The following is a 19,771-nucleotide window of genomic DNA, read 5'->3' as shown; positions in this document are numbered from 1 at the left end:
CTGAGAAAGATGACCTTTGAACCCCCTTGCTGCTGTAAGTTTCCATGCCTCTTCTGGTTATAGAGCATGACAGAGGTTGAGGGTCTCCTATCTACCACTGGGAAGGATCAAGCCAAGGGTGGGGAGAAATCATCCAGGGTAATCCAATGCTGGGAACCATGTCAATGGAAATTCCCCTCAGCGGTGACTTCGTGGATACTTTAAATATTCGTATAAGAGATACCTTATGGTGACCTGGTGTGGACCTTTTTAATTCTATGGTCATCACAGAGATAGCACACTGTCTGTGTTTCTAATTGACAGGGACAGTTACTGGCAGAGCGTTGCCTTTGGGATTGCAGGCATTATGGCACTTCTGGTATATTTTTCTTTTTCAAATAAACTTATAGAACAAAAACCCCAGAATAATCCCCTAGATGTAACATTTTCCTTCTCTAGCTATTGATGTCCATTTTGTTTAATTTTTTGTTTTATTTAGTTTGGTGTGGCGTAGCAATCTGAAAACAGTTACCATTACTCATTCTAAAAAGGGATCTAAAATAGGAACGTTTCCAAATTTGAAGCATTTCTTAAAAGGAGCCTGGATTCAAAATTCTGACTTTATCTTTATCAAATGCTTTTGACAATAAGAAATCTTCTGGAAGAAATTTAATAAACATTTCTTGGAGGGACAGCACAGAGAGCAAACGTCAGGGTGCCTCTACAAAATGTATCACCAACCTGATTTCTGAACAATGCTTTTGCACACTCAGAGCTATTTTTTACCAGCATTTGGAACTCTATTTACAAAAATCCAAACTGCTTCTAGATTCTTCTCCTCCATGACCACCCTATTGTTCAAACATTTGCCTAGTGCAAGCATTTCTTTCTCTGATAGAAACTGTAACCTGAAATGAAGGAACACAGAGAAAATAATAGCATTTTAACTTCTGATTTTATTCTTTTCCCCTCAAATGAACAGGTAATAAAACACTGTTTGTGTCCAAAGCAAAAGGCAGGGCCTCCTTTCCCCTTCTTTCACAGAGTGCCAGAAACTGTAAACAATATTTAGGTTGAACTTCTGAGTCCTCTGAATCTTCTGTCAGCCTTCAGAACAACATTCGTGTGTTTGTTTATACCAACATTTAACAGCATAAAGAGTGAAACGAGCAAACGGTCTGAGGCGTTTATAGGAAGTGTTCAGATTATGATACAGTCTTGTATCTGTATCACTTTAGTCTGATAAAGAAAAACACTGCTTTAGGAAGTGGGTCATGTGGGTGTATAAGTGCTTCGTAGATAGGCCGGATATGCCATGGTTCTGGTCCGAGTACCACTGAAACACAAGGGGAAGAAACTTATTTTATTGCTGCGACCACACAGTGCCTCTGGCTTTGACTATTTTGTGCTCTCAGAACCTGGTAATTTTTCTAGTATTACCATTGAAATACCTAAGAATACTTGTATAAATAAAATAGTTTACATCTATACATGAAGAACAAGAAGATTGAAAGCCCTTTTACTTTCACCATTGTTTCATATTTTTTAAACCTATATGTAAGATCACATCGGGGTGGTTGAGCTTTCACAGTGGCCAGCACCCTGGGATTCCGAGCCCAGGTTCCAGAGCTGGGGTGCTGGGTTGGTTACTTTGAATTTCCAGAGCTTGCTTTCCTCATTTGAAAAAATGAGGGGGTTGGATTTCACTTCCTCTAAGGCACCTTCTAGCTAAAAAATTCCATGAAGCTTTTAGCCTCTGAATCTAATTCCTCTCTATTGTAGAAAATTCACAATACGTATAACCATAAACATCTTTCACAGGAGTTAAAAATAGTATTATTTAAAAAAAAAAACAGGGAGATGGTATTATGGATTTAAATTTTATTGCTGGAGAGATGCCAGTAAGATGATTTTCACTGAATAAAGTTGGCTAGTGGTTATTGATGTAATACTATATTCTTGTGAGTTGAATGCACTTTAAGAGTCACAATTTAAAAAATGGTAAAGGGGATAAAAAAAGACCAGAAAAGTCTCACCTCACCCTCTGTAAATTATTTTAAGAAGCCAAATTTCTGAAAGAAGGAGGGTTTCCTTTTCTGGGTTCTTGTGCAACATAAGCAAGAGAGGGAGAATTGGAGAAGGGGGACGGAACCTCCAAGGATTGTCTCCCTTGACTTGGGTTTTGCCTTATTTTCCTCTCTGTCTCCATTTCCCATTCCTCAAGCAACTGGATTTCACAGCTAGCTCATTTATTCATTCAGTCAGTGAAAATATGAGCTTCTGTGATGGGACAAGCACATGTCAGGCCCTGAAAACACAGAGGTGGAAGGATTCTCTAGCTCTGAGTGGAACTGCATGATTTCTGGGAGCCTCTGAGGTTTCTGACAGCCTTTTGTGATGGCTTCTTTCCGAATAAACAGAATCATCTGGCTGCTTTGAGTTTACAGGGATTTGAAGCAGATAGCTACACTCAGTATGTAGGACCATAGAACTGCTGGATGTTTGAGCTAGAAGAGCCTCTAATCTTGTGGATGCCTTTATTTAATATATGACTGGACTGGGGTCAGCAGAGGTGACATCATTTGCCTAGTGGCCCTCAGGGAGTTCATGGAAGATCCAAGAGTCATTTGCTAATGTTCTGCCTACTCTATTGAATAGCCTTCTTGTCAGGTTTTAGCAAAAAAAAAAAAAAAAGAAAAAAGAAGAAGAAGAGTCCTCCTTTTAGCTTAGGGGTCTAAGGCCATCAACCTGAATAAAATGAAATCATGTACCATCGCCTGGAAATCCACTTGTGCATTAACCAAAGCTTTAGCAATCTGCGCTGAGTTTTGAAAGTGCACATTATCTGCAACAAAGAGAGAGAGTTAAAGTGCTGTTAAATACCAGAAAGCAGAGTGACAATGTACTGCCTGGAAATGAACACCAACAATTATCTAGTCATGCAGTTGACATTGTCAGCAGTGAGTAATCACACTCGCTTATGGAAATGTCCCTGACTCTTAGGTACTGACCCTGAGCACAGGCATAGAAGGATGCTTAATGTTTCTTAAACAAAGTGATGCTGGCTCAGTATTTTTATGTGTAAGAGTCTTGCTTAAACCTCACCATCTGCTGTTCCGTGGATGAGAAGATAGTCTACATTTCTGAAATATTCTGCTCTTGCCATCACAGTTGAATTCTGGAAAAGGGGAAAAATTAACATTTTAGTTGCTGCAAGTTCTAATAGAAAACTAGCTAAATCATTGTGCAATGGACTTAGCACCAATACTGAAATTATGTATTGCTTTGGTTGATAAATATTTAAGAGTCAGAGCAACACATTTTCATCATCATTTGCATTACTTCCATCTGATTCTTAGTTTGAAAAACTGAAAGTTTATGTGTCATATGTTACATATGAGTGAGACCTTAGGCATAAACGATGCCCGCTCAAGCTGTGTAGGGGTTGGGGGTGGGGAGGAGGATGAGGAAAGAAAAAGTAGAATCCAAAGGGAGTTAATTCCTTTCTAGTAAGGTGTTTTACAGCTGACAAAAGATCATCATATTTGCTTGTGGACCCAGCAGAAGTGTAAAGTCTGAATGACTGCTTTCCAATTATTTAGCACATATGAGATAAATTAATGACCTAAATAAAACAGAAAATGCTTACTTTATAGTGCTTGAGATTATCATCCTTTGTTGGGAGGCCCATGAATCGCTCTGTGTAGATAGATGCTGTAAAATATGTAAGAGCATGAGGTTTGCACGTGATAACTCAGGCTGGAGAGTGAATGTATTAGTCTCTCAGTCATGTCTGATTTCTTGCATCCCTGATAGGTTCCTCTGTCAATGGAATTCTCCTGGCAAGAATACTGGAGTGGGTAGCCATTCCCTTCTCTAGGGGATCCTCCCAATACAGGTATTGAAACTCTGATCTCCATTGCAGGTAGATTCTTTACTGTCTGAGCCAGCTCCTCAATCTCCCAGCAGGAGCTGCTGAGGAAAGGTCTTGCTTTCCTTTCTGTAATGCTCCACCCTAGTCATTTGCTCTGCTAGTTGTCTCAACAAGCCTGGAGAAGAGATGCAGGAGAAGATTACAGAAACAGGAGCACCTAACAATAGCAAGGGCAGCTCTTCAGTTTTTTCACTTCTACCCAAAGTTCTTTGATGGGGGAAATGTTGAGCTAGGAATGACATCATTACATTTTAACAGAAATCACAAATGCAGCCAACTTTAGTACTCTCATTGGTCTCTTAATTAATTTGGGATAGAAATATGTCCCCCAATTCCTCCTCACCCTCCAACACACTTTTTCCTCTGAATAAAGATTCCCAAGTCACAACTGTCTCACTTTCACCTCAACACAGGGAAGAGGATGTAATGAAAGCTAATTTTTGTGCGTTTATTATAATTAATTCCAAATAGTCATCCTGCATTGATGTTCATCATAAAAATATGCACACATGGAAGGTATACTTCTCGAACAAATTTTTTGTTTCTTTGACTTCTGGAGTAACGTAACAGGCAGCTGCAAACTGGTTGTGTGGTGGTGAATTACTTGGCTTGGCCTGATTTTCCTTAAGAACTGCTTAAAAGCCAGTTTGGCTGCACCTGTGTGTCTGCACAAACAGAGTTAGCTCTGATTTTTAAAGATTTGGTTCATCAGGGGTCACAAGGTTTCTAGGAGAGAATAACATTCGTTGGGTTTTGGAAGAATCCTTTCTTGTCTTAAGATTTCTTTGATTGTTGCAGCATGATTATAATGAATCATATAAACAACCTCATTTATAGATTATATTTTTCCCAGTGATGCTGGGGTGAATTTTACTGCATAATTTGTTTTCCTAGCAACCTTAAATATAGAGTAATTATGTGTTAAATGTTTTTGCAGCAACATTTATGAAATGTTTCCATACCGTAATATTCCCAGCTGGAGACCGGAGCCACTGCTATCCCACATTTGAAAAGACCAGTTCCTGAAGCAAGGGCCAGCGATGAAACATAACCTCCATAGGACTGTAGAGACATTGTTAGGAGTCAGTCCCAGATTCACTCTCATAAACTCTCGAACATATTTGTATAATGATTCTACTCACAATACGTGCTGATGGGAGCTGGGGAATATGGATTGGGTAGATTAAATGTCTATCTTGCACTCTTGGCAGCAAGTTGCAACAATTTCATCCTAGTCAATTACAAACACTTGGTGTGCTGATCGGAACATGGAGGGGGCAGTTTAAGAGATAGATACAACTGCAATTTTTCTGCAGAAATTTCTTTGCCCATGCCTCTATGTTTTTACTACCAGGACCTTGCTATGGCAAAGGCAGAATTTTACTCTAAAAAAAGTGCACACAAAAAAAAGATCATTTCCAAACGTAAAAGCAAGATACATTCCACAATGTACAACAGTAATGTGAGGCAGAACTTATATCTGTGTATTTACTTAATCTGTTTTCAAACGAGAACATCAAGAGAAGGACACAGAACCTTTTGAGTAGTTTAAGAGATGGTCAGAGTTTGTATATACGTATTCTGTTTTGCGAATTTCTGGCATAGCAGCTCAAAGGAGGAAAAGCCATTGGTGCCTTAACAAATCTTACCTGCCCCTACTACCTCAACTTAATGGGAAAACGAACACAAAAGGAGATATAAATTGCAGGGTCTGAAGCGGGTTTAGCACTCATCACTTTTCTTTACCAGGGAATCGGTAGGTGATTCAGAAAGTGACCCTGATAACAGAAGGAGATGTGTGTCTGTGTCACTTGGAAATTTGAACCTTTTCCTGAAAATGAAGAAATGAACAGAGAACTTCATAATTAAGCTGCATCTTCCCCCAGAAAGCAAATTTTGTCTACTTGTTGGGAGAGAGATGCTTCCTCCGGGCACATGGATTAAGCAGTGTCCTGGTCATACTCCCACCCTCACCCTCACCAATGTCTGTGCTAGATTAGGATGTGATTATTCTTGCCCCAACACAGGAACATCCCTACAAATCAAAAGAGGACAATATGGCTCTCTAACGAAGGGTGTGCCTTGTTATTACCACAAACTTCTGGGAATGATCTGCCCTAAGGTCAGGAGAGCTCATATCATCTTTTGCCACAGAAATGTCAGTCTTAAGAGAGAGTAAGGGAGAGACAGAAGACAGACATGGTGAAATCAGGCAGCAGGTCAGTGGCCGGCGTCTAGTCTTAATCCATGAAATACATGGCCTGCAGGGATCAGCTAAACCCTCTTGCTGAATTCAATTGTTAGAGAAAGAATGCTCTAACTAGTTTACAGTTTTATGTTTCCATCTCCAGGGAATCTTACTGAGGACCCTTGGCTACAAAACACAGGCTAAAAGAGGCAGCTCCAATTATACCATGGCCTCCTTTCATTATACTTGGAGGAGAACTAAAACGTATTTTAATAGAGGAAAAATATATTTTAAAAACAGAAGGAAAATGTGGGTTTTAAAGTCATTTTGATAAGTGAAAATTCTCATCAGGATCAAACTTTTACTTATAAAAATAATCTGTTTGGATTAGTAGGTTAGCAACAACTATTACTGAAATGAATGATTTCTTCGTTCTTAATTTTAGATTTAAATGCATGTAGAGTAAGCCTGGGAGAAGGAAATGGCAACCCACTCCAGTGTTCTTGCCTGGAGAATCCCAGGGATGGGGTCACAGAGTCGGAGTCGGACACAACTGAAGTGACTTAGCAGCAGCAGCAGCTGAATAAGCCTGAGTTTCCCTAGTGGCTCAGATGGTAAAGTGTCTGCCTACAATGTGGGAGACCTGGGTTCAATCCCTGGGTCGGGAAGATCTCCTGGAGAAAAAAAATGGCAACCCACTCCAGTATTTTCGCCTGGAAAATCCCATGGAAAGAGGAACCTGGTAGGCTACAGTCCATGGGGTTGCAAAGAGTCGGATACGACTGAGCGACTTCACTTTCACTTTCAGAGTAAACCTGAGTCCTTTAGAAATTTGATTGTTTATGGTTTTATTGGAAAAGTATGTTCACTGAAAATTATAATACTGGGTTCTGCTTTTCCTCTTGTATGCCCTATAACACAAAATAGCACAGAATGATATTTGAAATTAGAGCATTTGCATATAGTAAAAAGGGTTTTGAATATCTCTGTCCCAAATCCTAGAAATTATAAAAATATTAATCTGTATTTGTTCACTGATTAGATAAGAGTGTGGTATCTGAATAAAATGTTCACGTTTTCGATATGAACACATTGTCTCCCGAAATTTGTAAAAGCAAAACTAGCATAGCAGCAGCACAACAAAAGAAGGTGTACTTTAAATTCTCAGGCAGCTTAGAAAAGCTGTTTCTATTGTAGAAATAAAGAGAAAAAAAAAAAACCACCCGAGTTGACTTTTTTCTGCTCTCCCATGGGTGGGGCTCCAAGGCAGAGTGGGTGGATGCAGTAAGAAAAGAACCCACGGAGCAGATTGGCCATGAGAATTCTAGAATTTTGTCCTTTGCACTTAGATGCCTTGCCATTTTGTTTAAATGAAGGATATCTTTAAAAACTTTCTTAGAAGGGCACAGAATTTTGAGGGATTTATGGAATAGTATTCTGATGGGAGCTATAAATCGGACTGGACTATTTTGCCTACAGACAATAGCAATAACTAGTTAACATTTGTAGGGCTAAGGTCATTGCAACAGTCTTTGTGGTCCTACAGGCTCTGTCTCCTTTCTCCCCCATCCCACTTCTCTTTGCTCACTGGCTCTCTTAATATTCTTTGAACTCTCTAAGCATGATCTAGCCTCAGGACTTCTGCAAATGCCACCAGCCCCTGCTTGGAATTTTCTTGTCTCCACAATTGGCATGGCTAAATTCCTTCCTTTTTCAAGTCTTAACTCAAAAAAAAAAAAAAAAAAAAGTCTCACCTGTCCTTCTAATCTAAAACTGCATCAATCTTGTATGATGCTCCTTACTCCTTTCTTGTTTTGCTTTCCTCCATTGGACCAACCATTGTTTAACAATCCTATCTGTGCTATTTATTTTTCTTGCTTATTGCCTTTCTCCCCAACCATTCCCAACTTGATAAAGATGGAGATTTTTGTCCGTCTTGTTAATGAATGTCCCCCCTAGCACTAACGATGTGATCTGAAACACATCAGGAATAGAATCAATATTTGTTTAATATATGACTTTCCTATTAACTCATCTAACTCTCACAGTGACTTGGTGGGGAAATTATTGTTGCATTTCATGATGAGGAAACTGAGGCTCAGAATAAATTTAGAGTAAGTGGTGGAGCTGAGACTCAACTGCAGGATATCTGACAACAAGCCAGTTCCTCTATATCCCTACATTAGGGCAACCTTTTTTGGCAAGTTTTAAGTTCAGAGTCTAATATAGTCTCATTAGAGGTGCATTTGTCCTACTTTTACATCGTTGATCACACATAGCAATTCAAATTGCTTATAATTAGTCACTGGAAGAGAAAGGAACTAAGATTAAATCACGAACTAATGCTTATTCAACACCACCTGGCTAGGTCTATATTAACAAAGCAAAGCCCATAAATGAGGTTGTTATTCTAATAATTTAGCAAAACCCCTGCTGCTCTTCAATTGTCAGAATAATTGCTTTAATTTTTCTTCATATAAATCAAGGTTTTTCAGCCTTGGCACTATTGACATTGGGGGCTGGATAATTCTCTTCTGTTGGATGCTGTCTTGTGCATTGTGGGATATTTGACAGCATCTCTGGCCTCTACTCACTAGATGCTCTAGCACTCCCCCAGTTCTGACAACCAATGACTCCAGACTTTGCCAAACATCCCCGAGTGGCAAAACTGCCCAGGTCAGAACCACTGTCATAACAGACACTTCCTAATCATAGGGCTGAGTACATAGTACATATCTATTAAGTAGCTAAAAACCAGGCTACTAGATGTTAGTTTGTGTGCCAGAAAAATGAAAGGGTACAATGAAAATGCCTTCCTTCTCTCCCCTTCTTAATCTGCATGATGGAGGGAAATGGTTGATTTGTAACTTACTGACCAACTGGCCAAAGAAAAAATTGTGTAGTCAGCTTTAGTGTATTTCTCAGTTTAGCAAGGTGTCTAATACTTTGTGGAAACAGATACTTACAGAACACAGTAAGAGGTAAACAAACCCAAATGGTCATTCTCAACATCTTTCTCTTTCCCTTCTCCAATTTCCCCTAGGTCTCTGCTTATTGTATTATAAAAGAACACAAAAAACTATGACCTATTTTTACCCCTTTCTTCACTGCCTAAATTCAGGCCCTTGGTATTTGTTGCCAATACTACATCCCTCCTTGTCCTTTGAACCACTCCCTCTCCCAACATCAGGCCATTCTTCACTCTGCAGCCAAGAATATCTTTCTAAGACTCCAATTTCACTCCCTATTGACTTCAAGACCACTTCTCAAAGAGGTACCCATGGAATCAAATACTTTTTGGTAATGCTATATTAAAAAAAAATTAACAGGTTTCTTCACTGTTCTTCATGGAATCTATATGCACTATTATATAGACTTCATAATTTACCAAAGTATTAGACCAGAGAACGTTTGCCCCCAAATTTCGTGGTATTAATACGACACATTGGAGGAACGTTAACTTACAGGATTAAATTCAGCTTAAACAGCCTCATATGTATGTGAGATGGCCAATATTGCGCTAAGCATTTGAGAAACAAAGTTGAAAGACAAAGTCCATTCCGCTGATGAGCTTACATTCTTGTGAGAGAAAACAATGCACAAACAAGATAAATGGTAATTCCTATAAGAGCAGTAATAAAGAGCTACTGGAGCATACAAAGGTTATATCTGAGTTGGGTCTTAAAAGAATAAGCAGAAATTTTGCATTTTGGAGAGAGGAAGACATGGGGCATGGAAGAAGAGGATGGGCACTGAGGTGCAGAGAACAGGAGTGATTGACTCATGGCACAGACAAATCAAATTATTCATAAGGTGTGGGGAGAAGTAGAGGGAGATGAGACTGAAAAATTAGGTTGCAATCAGATTGCCAAGGGCCTTGCAGTCCTGTCTGATCAGTAGGCATTTGAAATGTGGCACTCAGAAGAGAGAGGTGGGGACTAAAGGCAGGCATCTGGCAGCTGGCCTTGTCTTTGAAACCATGTGGATTTCCCCAAGAAAGTGAAGAACAGTGAGAATCAAGACCAGATCCAGAAAACTACCAACATATAAAGGATGAATAGAGTATAATGATCACAGAAACAGAAAACTAAGAGGAGAAACATGTTACAGAATCATGGATAAAGCCCACTCTCCTTCATGTGATGAGGGGGTTTCTTAAATCATCTACATACGTGGTTCTCTACTAAAGTACTTCAACCTAAAATGTTCTAGAAATGAAATTAAAAGTTCACTTTATGGCTATTTCAAAGCCTGAAGTAAAAGCAAAGTGAAAATCTGAGAGACATGTTTATGATTATATGTAAGTCTTCAGTTCAAAATGTGAATCTTTCAAGAATTTACTTTAGGAAATTTTATAAAAATGGACGGTAAGAAAGGTCTTATCTGAAATGTTTCACTATAAAATATTTCATTTATTTCCACCCATTTGAATTCCATTCTGTTTTGATACTTAACATTTGATAGTTTTAAGAAGGACCAAATGGCTCGAAGTAACAACTTTCCACAAATTCATAACAGCTCTTCATCTGGTCACTGAGCTGAGAGGAATCCTGCAGATTCCCTTCAATATTGGGTTTCATTCCCTCCATCTTGTGCAGGCCGCTCTCAGAAAACAGCCAAGAAAAACAACCCAAGCACAAATGGCTACAAATTGACTTGCAAATGTACAAATTCAGACCAAAAAGTGAAACAGGAACTCTTCTCTGAAGGGTGATTATCATAATTTATAATAGGCAATTCTAAACTCTTTCCCATAGTTCTCTGAACTTTCCAGTGACTTTATTGCCCAAGACTGGTAAATGTCGCCACTTTCTTTCAGTATGTATTTAGAAAACCAGTATAGTCTCTCAAACTTGAGAAATGATCTCCACAACCTATAACTGGTAATTAATTATCTCTTCCCAATTAGCAGAAATTAACATTAGTTCTGGGAAAAAATCTGATTACAAAAATAAGAATCAAATAGTCAAGATATGACTAGGATAGACTGGGTCCTAGGGAATTTATACTTTGAAATTTCCTGTAATTTTCAACTTTATCTTAGCTTTTCATTAAAATGAAATGAAGTATAAAATGAAGTATAAAAGAAATATGTTAACTCTAAAATAACAAAGGGGATTAAACCTCTGATGAATATGGTTCAGTTCTATATACTCTAATAGCAGAAATTAAGTGAAAGAGTATTAATTATGAGTTAATTTTCTATATAAGGGAGAAACAAAATGATTTTTAAAAAAGGAATAAACACTTAAAGCCACCACTTTGAAGCCCAGATTATCCAAATTGACTGTTTCCATTGACAGATCAAATTATGTTGCAACATTAACATTTCATGAGAAATCTTATAAGCGAACACTTTAGAAAATGATGATTGCTGAACCAAATAACAGGCATAAAACATATAAAACAACTCACCCAGCCCCATATGGCTATTCTTTTTTCATCAATGAAACCCATTTCTATGAATTTTCTAAAGTAAAAGAAACAAATTTTTAGAATTTTAAGTGTGTACACATGACATTTACTTCATTACACAAGCATATTTAATCCAAAGATTTAATAGAAACGCTACGTTTTCTTTGTTTAAACACATGCATAATAAGGTTGCATTTACAAATAATTAAAATAATATTATCGTGTTTTCTGCAAAGGATAAAAGGAGCTGTTAAACTCTATGGTACATCTATTGAGTAGTACTCTCACGGCTGTAAGGCCTCCTACCCTAACTGGCTGGTGAGTTACTTGGGGCTCAGATGAAGAAGCTCATATTCAGCAAATGAGTATTGACCGAAAGGGGAAATAATTTTTTAGTGCACTGAACAGGTAAATGGTTAGTTCAGACTATAGCTACCTGTTTTTGAATTTAATATTAAATGTAGTTAAGTTATTTATAAGTAAAAAAAAGAGAGAGACAGGCTCAGAGTAACACCAGAAGTAATACCATCTTGAGTGGGACCAAATTTCCAAAACTGCAGGTTTTGGGGGAAAAAAAAGGTTTTGTTGTTCCTGTTTTACATTTTATTAATTTCTTATGATTTTGTTTGCTTATGTATTAATGTGAAAGAATTTCAGTCTAAAATGGGACTGAAAAATATAAATGAAAAATCGCACACAGGTGCCCTCAGGACTGAGAGACTGATTTCCATATATGCCTGATGTGCAGAAAACTGATATTACTGAAATTTTCTTAAATGATAGGGAGTTGGCCTCATATCATCCTTGGAAAGTTTTGCTTATGGTTTCCAGAGACCAGAAAAAGAAATGACCCAAGTCAGGTTAGTTCCTCAAAATACATTTAACTGAGCTTTGTTTGTATGATGGGACCGGTTTTATCTGCCCAGGTAGTAGTCAAAGTTGGTCTCTGTTTTTGATTTTAACAGACTCTCACTGAACTCTTCCCCTCTTTATATTCCCTGCCTATAATACAGCCTATCCCAAACCCTCAATGAACTGCCCTATAACTTGCTATAGTTTGTGAGTCCAGAACTGCAATTCCTCTGCTATACCTGAATAAACTCATTTTTAAACAATTTTGAGTTTGCCTCATTTTAACCTTTTATTTAAGTTGACATGCATTATAATTGGAGAAGGGCAGGGCAACCCACTCTAATATTCTTGCCTGGAGCATCCCATGGACAGAGGAGCCTGGCAGGCTACAGTCCATAGGGAAGCAAAGAGGTGGACATGACTGAAGCGACTTAGTCACACGCACACATTATAATCACTGCCTCATTTTTGGTCGCATCCGTCCGTGGAAAAATATCTATCCCTCTCTCATTTCATATTTAGATACCCTCTGTTTATCATGGTTTGGACAACTATATGTATCTTTTAGAATATGAACATGATTCATTCAAGCTCCATCACAAAAGAGCCTCCATTTGAAATCAAATTTGAAGACAAATCTCTCCTTAGGAGCAAAGGGCCACACTTAATGGTGACCTTCAGAAAGTCCTGGGAAACCCTCAGAAATCTAAGTGCATTGCTGGTACAAAGCAAGAGTGTTTTGGGCTAATTTACTCCATGCTTACCTGAGGGCTGGTGTTCGAGAGTCATTGTGATTTATTTAGGGAATGTTTTGATAGAAGAAACTCTCAAAGAAACAGAAGCAGTGGAAGGAAAAAGCAAAGTGAATGAGCAATTACAGAGGCCTGGATGGGACAGTGAAGGAAAAGAAGGGCATGAGTCCAAAGTGACACTCATGACCAGAAAAACTCCTTTTTTTATTTTTGGTTGCCTTAAGTGACATTAATGTCCTTCCTCGTTCTTCTCTGGAACTAGGATGGAGTGATTTGAGTTAGTTGAATAATGGAATTTCTTAAAGGGATTTCACAGCAACCATTTTGCTCGTTGCATGGATTCAAAATGCACGTTTCTGCTGCACAGAGGAGTTGGGCAGATGCCCGGGACAAACAGATGGGAAGAAGCCCCGTCAGTCACAGCTTACTCGACACTAATTCTGAAGGACACTGAGGCGTCTTCAGGGGAGAAATGCGGTAGCAAATGGAGAGTTGCTACCTGTGTGGATGCTTGTTCACAGTAGGTAGAGAAAACGGGCTGTCAACTGTGGTATTTTGGCAATTCGCCCACAAACTTCAAAAGCCAAATGAAAGAAAAGAAGGTTCACTCTCTTTGTCAAAAAAAAAAACAAAACCCAAACAAAGCAATCTTGCTGCTAGTGCTTGAAGCCAGTTCGAAGCCATAAAATCAATCATGATTTTATGATCTCCCAGAAGCTAGCAATCATATTGCTTTGCATCTGGGGTAAAAGCAAATAACAGGTGATACATGGGAACAGGAAATTCTTAACAGCTCCCTTCCTAGGTTTATTCCAAAAGGATGACATTTACAGGAAATGATAGCGCAATAGTTAACATGGAAATGAAACATTAACACTTAATGTGGCAAGACTAGGTTAAAGGTTAGCTAGATAATCTGAGCACTTTGAGACCAACCAGGCTTTATAAAATTTACCTCCAAAATTCTGAAGAGCTTTCAGGAGGGTTATCAGAAATACTGCCAATAATGTAGTTAAATCAACAAAATGTTAATAACAGGGGAAAAAGCATGCTTTTCTAATTTTGGAGACTGGTCTGGACTTTACAAATTTTCTCTCTTAAAAATAACCCTAGACTAAAGATCAGTTTGAACCCTCTTGATTGATTATTATTCTAGTTTGGAAATGTCTTTATTGATATCATGTATAACAGTATATTGTTTCTCATATAATTCTGTCTTACCACTATCCCTGAAGTTATATAAAATTTCAAAATTGTGGGAATGTCTAAAGTGCTGAACTTACCCCAAATGAGCAGATTTGACCCTGTAACTACTGAAACTTTAAGGGACTCACATGTGTACCACTTGCAAAGGAGCCTGAAGAACGTCGGTCTCAGTTTTACTTAAGTTTTGACCTCAAACATATTTCCTTTGGGGCATTCAAAATTTGTGCAGCTGTAGGGCTTTTTTTCCCCTGCTTTGCTTCGTTGAATTTATTTCTCAACCTTGACTAGTATTTACTAGTATTTTCAAATATGTACATATTTGTACGTATGTACATATGATTTTTTTGGTATGTAAAAAATTTAGCCTGATTGCATTTCCTAAGAGATTCAAGGAAACAAATTTCATTCTTTCTTTCTTTCTTTTTTTTTTTTTTGCAGGAAGAGGTAATTTGAGGACCATGGACAGAGAAGCCTGGTGGACTATGGTCTGTGGCGCTGCAGAGTCAGACACAGTTTAGCGACTGAACGACAGCAACAAGAGTTGGAGGACTACCATAGAGGGATTACAATCCCAAGTCCTCAGGTCAGACATTCAGGGTCTGATTCCTAAAACATTTCTCTGGAAAATATGTGATTGAATTCTTTCCAGAATTATCACTATAAATCTATCCTCTAGCTTTTGTCTTCTCAAAACATTGGGTTTCAAGGCCTCCCTTATACTTTTGCAGAATAATGGCTTCAAGCAAGGCAAAGGCCAACCCCAGTTGGCATCTCTACTGCTGTAGATGCACTTTGCATGGGCCGCACAGACACCCCTGTTCACTGAGGTAAATACAGAAAGTTCCATCTAACAACCATGCTGTCTGTTGAGTGTATGTGGTTTATTCACTCTTCAGAAACTGTAAGTGCACTGAAAGTTGAGATTGTAAATTGCATGATTTTATACAGAGTATTGTAATTGCATATACTACTTCACCTGCTCTTGAATGGCTGAGTCAATGAGTGAACATATGTCTGATCTACAGTACAAAAACTTTCTTCAGGTTCCATCCAAAAATGGCTCAGAGGAGGCAAAGGTGGCCAGTTACAGCCTCTGGTCCATCTTCATTTCAGTTCTAAGCGTCATTTATGTTATTGTGAAAAATCAATAGAATTTGTGGCTTCCTGTTCCATGTGTTGAACAGAAATAACAATTATGTTAAGGTCAGTGCATGGATATCAGATTTAAATTTTCAATTCATCCAAATAAAAACATTAAGAAGTTATCTGTTCTATCTCTTCTGTTTCTTGAGGTATTCCTCTTAAATTTGAATGCCACATTTTTGGTGATAAATAAATGCACAAACATATAATGATGTATGATGGTAATGATTGTTTTTAATCAACACCATACAAATCACTTTTTAGCTCTACCAACTTTGGAAAGTTGAATTATAAACCACAGTTTACATCTCTGTCCTTTGATATTGTCCCAGAATTACATGTCCCTGGTGTTTTATTGCATGGTTTAATACAAGCAAGTGTGACACACAGCCAAAAAAGAATTACGTCTATAATGCTAATAGCTGTGTTAATATTCTTAAGGCATACCATAGTCTTATATGAGACATTGTATCTTGGAATTTTTCTTTGAATTACCTTTCCTATGACTCTCTGTCACACAGAAGTATCTCTCAAAAAAGTTGAAATAGTGGAAAGGCCAAAAATCTGGGTGAGTAGGAAAGATGGCGCCTCCTAGAAGTTAAGTGTGAATAATGCCTACATATTGTGTAGCGTTATTTAATAATTTACTTATTAGTTTGTTAGATTTTATCCAAATAGACTTTGCTTTTAATTGGCTGTTTTGTGTGTGTGTGTGTAATTAGTGTTCACAGAATGAAAATTTAAAAGCATATGATTACTTTTCTATTTAAAAAAAAATCGCTTGTGAGTCTAAACCCTTCTGCTTTGATTAGAGACAAAAATATACAGAAAAGTGTTGTCTGGACCTGGCTCCTATGTGTTAAATACAGTCTGTGCTAGGCATGCTACACTGAAATCAATAACCATTAGTGATATTAAGATGATAAAAGAAACATACTAATTAATTTTCTAAATTGCTCTTTTCTGTGAAGCATTGTTTGACCTTTAGCTGTCATGCATGCACGTATACCCATGACTAAGAGTGCAATCAGGCTGTGTTAGTTTTTACATTTACAAACTACTATTCTCTAATGTCACCTACTCATACCATAATAAGAAAAACCTGACAACTATAAGAAATATCCAGATTAATCCTGCACAGTGCTTCCAAATTAGGAACAATTTTGGTGACTCTTTTCTTTTTGTTTCAGGAAGAAATGATTGAGTCATAAATTGTGGTTGAGAATATAGTTGGGAAGAAGTCAGATTATAAATCTATATTTCCTCTAAATGTTTTCATAATGTAATTTCTATTACATAAAATATTTTTTTTGTCAAATGAAAGTAGGAAAACACTTTCTTGCTAATATGATCGTTTAATTACAAATGAATGTCTGATATCTGTAAGTACACAGTGCCGATGAAATCTTGAGCCATTTCTGAATTTATGAGGCAGAATCCACAAGGCTTGAGCACTCAGATGTCTGATTTTCTACAGACTATTCCTAGAGTTATACAAATTTTTCTGTTAATTGTGAGCCATGTTAATGAAAGGCTATTAGAATGCCTAAAACATGGAAAGAGAGTATTAACCATCTTTCACTGCAAATTATTTTTCTACTCTTTTCCGTGAATAATTTTTTTCTCATATTGGGTAAAAATATCCCTTGATGATTAATGATAGCTTTAGATGACGTTAGGAAAATAGACAAAAAGAATTAAGGCATGAAGGATGGAGAAACCCAGAAGTTATTGCATAACTGTTGCTGACATCAGTTTCTGTTTGAATGAGAAGGCGCTCACCTTACAGCTGTGATCTGGTCCTCGACTTCATAAACACCCAGCTTTCGATACACCGCATACAGGAGTTTGTCACCTTGGAAAGCTGTTCCTCGACCATCCACCAAGGCAATGACTATCCCTTCCTTACTTGCAAGATAAGATATCCAACTAATAGAGAATATAGATCTTACACTCTGACTGCAGGGACCACCATACCTAAAGGGAAAAAAGAAAGAGAATCTCTGATGTTTTTGTGAAACTCAACTTCCCATCGGGGCCAAGAATTGCCTTTAGTATTTCCCAGTACATTTGTATGATAAAATTTCAATATCAGCGGCATTAAAACTGGCTCAGAATCAAGAGAGGACCAGGCTTTTCCCAGAGGTTTGCTACAAGGAAGTTGTTCTGGGACACAGCCCCTCCTATTCCCCAAAACGGATACATCTAGGGTTGGCATTTCAAGGAATATGTGTGGGTTTTTCGTCATTTCTGCCACCTGCCACTTGCTAAAAGCAGGCATAAGATATACTAAAAAAAATGCATGGTGTTTTAAGCAAATTGTGTGTAGGTCAGCACTGATTTGGGGTGTGATTCCACAAAATGTATTCCATTCCCTTATTTCATTTCTAACTCAATTACATAAGACGTGAAGATGATTTACAATATTTTTTTGGCTGCAATTGCTCTATCTCAAAGGTATTCTGACACATTAGGCAATTTGCCACACAAAGGAAATTCAAAACAGCAAATGCAAGGAAGTCCATCTAAAAATCTCAAAACTTTCTCAAGCTATTTTAAATAGCCATATTTTATTTACTCTGATTAGTTGGGGAATATATAAAAACAGCATCAATAGGAACTGTTACCGAGGAGAATGGTTCATTCTATCTCACAAATGTGTATTTAATACAGCATACTTTCAATAAATAGTTTTTAAACCAAAGAAAATATTACATACACTTGAATTAGCAAGGGATACTTCTTTGATTTGTCAAACTGAGGAGGAAGAATCATCTTGTACCACAATGCTTGAAAAACAAAAACAGAAAAATCTTCATTCCACAATGCTCAGCATTATTTATTTTCTTTAATAATAATATATAACATAAAATCAACTTATAATTAGTAAATTGTGAAGAATCAAGACTGTATTTTTATTTTTATTATGTATTTTGTCTAATTTACAAGTTACTAGAAATATCAAACTATTGTTTTTGTAGAAGCACACATTCTAAAATTAAAATTAGATAAACTTTAAAAAAATCAGCGTTGAAATGGAGCTATAGAAAAATATCAACCTTATTCACAAACATATGAGAGATATTTCATAAAACCTTATTGCTACAGTAAGATTTTTAAATTAAGATCCCATAATATTATAGGGTTGTACTATAATATTTACCCTACAATTTTGTTTTTAAAAAGCAAGATAAGTGCTCAGCTTCATATTTATTCATGAGAAGTTTTTAAAGATCTTACTAATATTATCCACTTTAAGTTTCTTAATTTCTTCTTTAGGCAGCTGAATATTTTTCAAAGCATTTTCCAATTCCTTGTTGTCTTCCAGGATTTTAATTTCTTAAAAAAAAAGTTCATTTTTAATTAATAGAAGTTCTATAAAAAATTTCTTTCTTAAAATGTCTTTGAATTTACTATGGATGAAACTCAAATGGTATATGGATTGTTTAAGGATTTTCATATTGACAAGCAGATTTTTAATACAGGCTTTACAGCAGGGATGAGCTTGTAAGAGACATCAATCATTGTCTCCTAAACTGACCCTGATGGCATCAAAACTCATTTTGAGCAGAATCACAGAAGTAACAGAAGTAATAGCAGAATCACAGTAGTCAGCCACATTTTCCTGTGTCAAACTTTTTTTAATAAGTGCCCTGAGTAAGTAGCATTTTGGAAAAAGATAGTTTTAGTAAACAAAAATAGTTTTAGTAAACAAAATAGTTTTAGTAAACAAAAGTGGTAGAAATAAAATCTATATTGCTGATACTTCATATTTAAAGCAATTAAGTATATAGCTATAAAGTTTGTTTTAAAATCTTCAGTGCACAAGATCAAATATTAAGTCTGTGATTTTTTTCACATCTATTTCTTTCTTAAACTCTTCCTGCTGTACTTGCTTAATATAGGATATTCTTTTTTTTTTTGTAATTGAATTACTGTGCATTCAATTCCTTCAAATCCTTTCTTTCAAGGTAGTTATATATCTTAGTAGGACAACCATATAAACACACTATGATCTTTGTCTTTCATCGTAAAGTGTTAGTCACTCAGTCATGTCTGACTCTTTGTGACCCCATGGATTGTAGCACTCCAGGCTCCTCTGTCCATGGAATTCTGCAGGCAAGAATACTATAGTGAGTTCACATTTCCTTCTCCAAAGGATCTTCCCAACCCAGGGATTGAACCTGGTTCTCCTGCATTGCAGGCAGATTCTTTACCATCAGAGCCAACCCAAGACTCCTAAAGAGAACTCTCAAAGGGGGCACCTGGAAAAGATCTCCTAAAAAACTGTTGTTTAACTGA

The 19,771-nt window shown here is 37.1% G+C and overlaps 1 protein-coding gene across 1 annotated transcript in view; it reads right to left on the bottom strand.

Annotated features, from left to right (window-relative positions):
- Positions 1–915: 915 nt before the first annotated feature.
- The window catches only part of FAP (fibroblast activation protein alpha), a 73,847-nt gene continuing 54,991 nt past the window's right edge, over positions 916–19,771 (bottom strand). Inside the window, exons 18-26 of the mRNA XM_061135031.1 lie at positions 18,710–18,808; positions 18,189–18,258; positions 17,252–17,446; positions 11,517–11,571; positions 4,876–4,975; positions 3,629–3,693; positions 3,085–3,157; positions 2,751–2,824; positions 916–1,315 (exon numbers count right to left, since the gene is read on the bottom strand). Coding sequence (XP_060991014.1) covers positions 1,214–1,315; positions 2,751–2,824; positions 3,085–3,157; positions 3,629–3,693; positions 4,876–4,975; positions 11,517–11,571; positions 17,252–17,446; positions 18,189–18,258; positions 18,710–18,808 — 833 coding nt within the window. The 3' untranslated portion in view covers positions 916–1,213. The remainder of the gene's footprint in view (positions 1,316–2,750; positions 2,825–3,084; positions 3,158–3,628; positions 3,694–4,875; positions 4,976–11,516; positions 11,572–17,251; positions 17,447–18,188; positions 18,259–18,709; positions 18,809–19,771) is intronic.

This window comes from Dama dama, chromosome 33, assembly GCF_033118175.1.
Source record: "Dama dama isolate Ldn47 chromosome 33, ASM3311817v1, whole genome shotgun sequence".
Classification (NCBI taxonomy): domain Eukaryota; kingdom Metazoa; phylum Chordata; class Mammalia; order Artiodactyla; family Cervidae; genus Dama; species Dama dama.
This window is presented reverse-complemented; position numbering and strand designations above follow the sequence as displayed.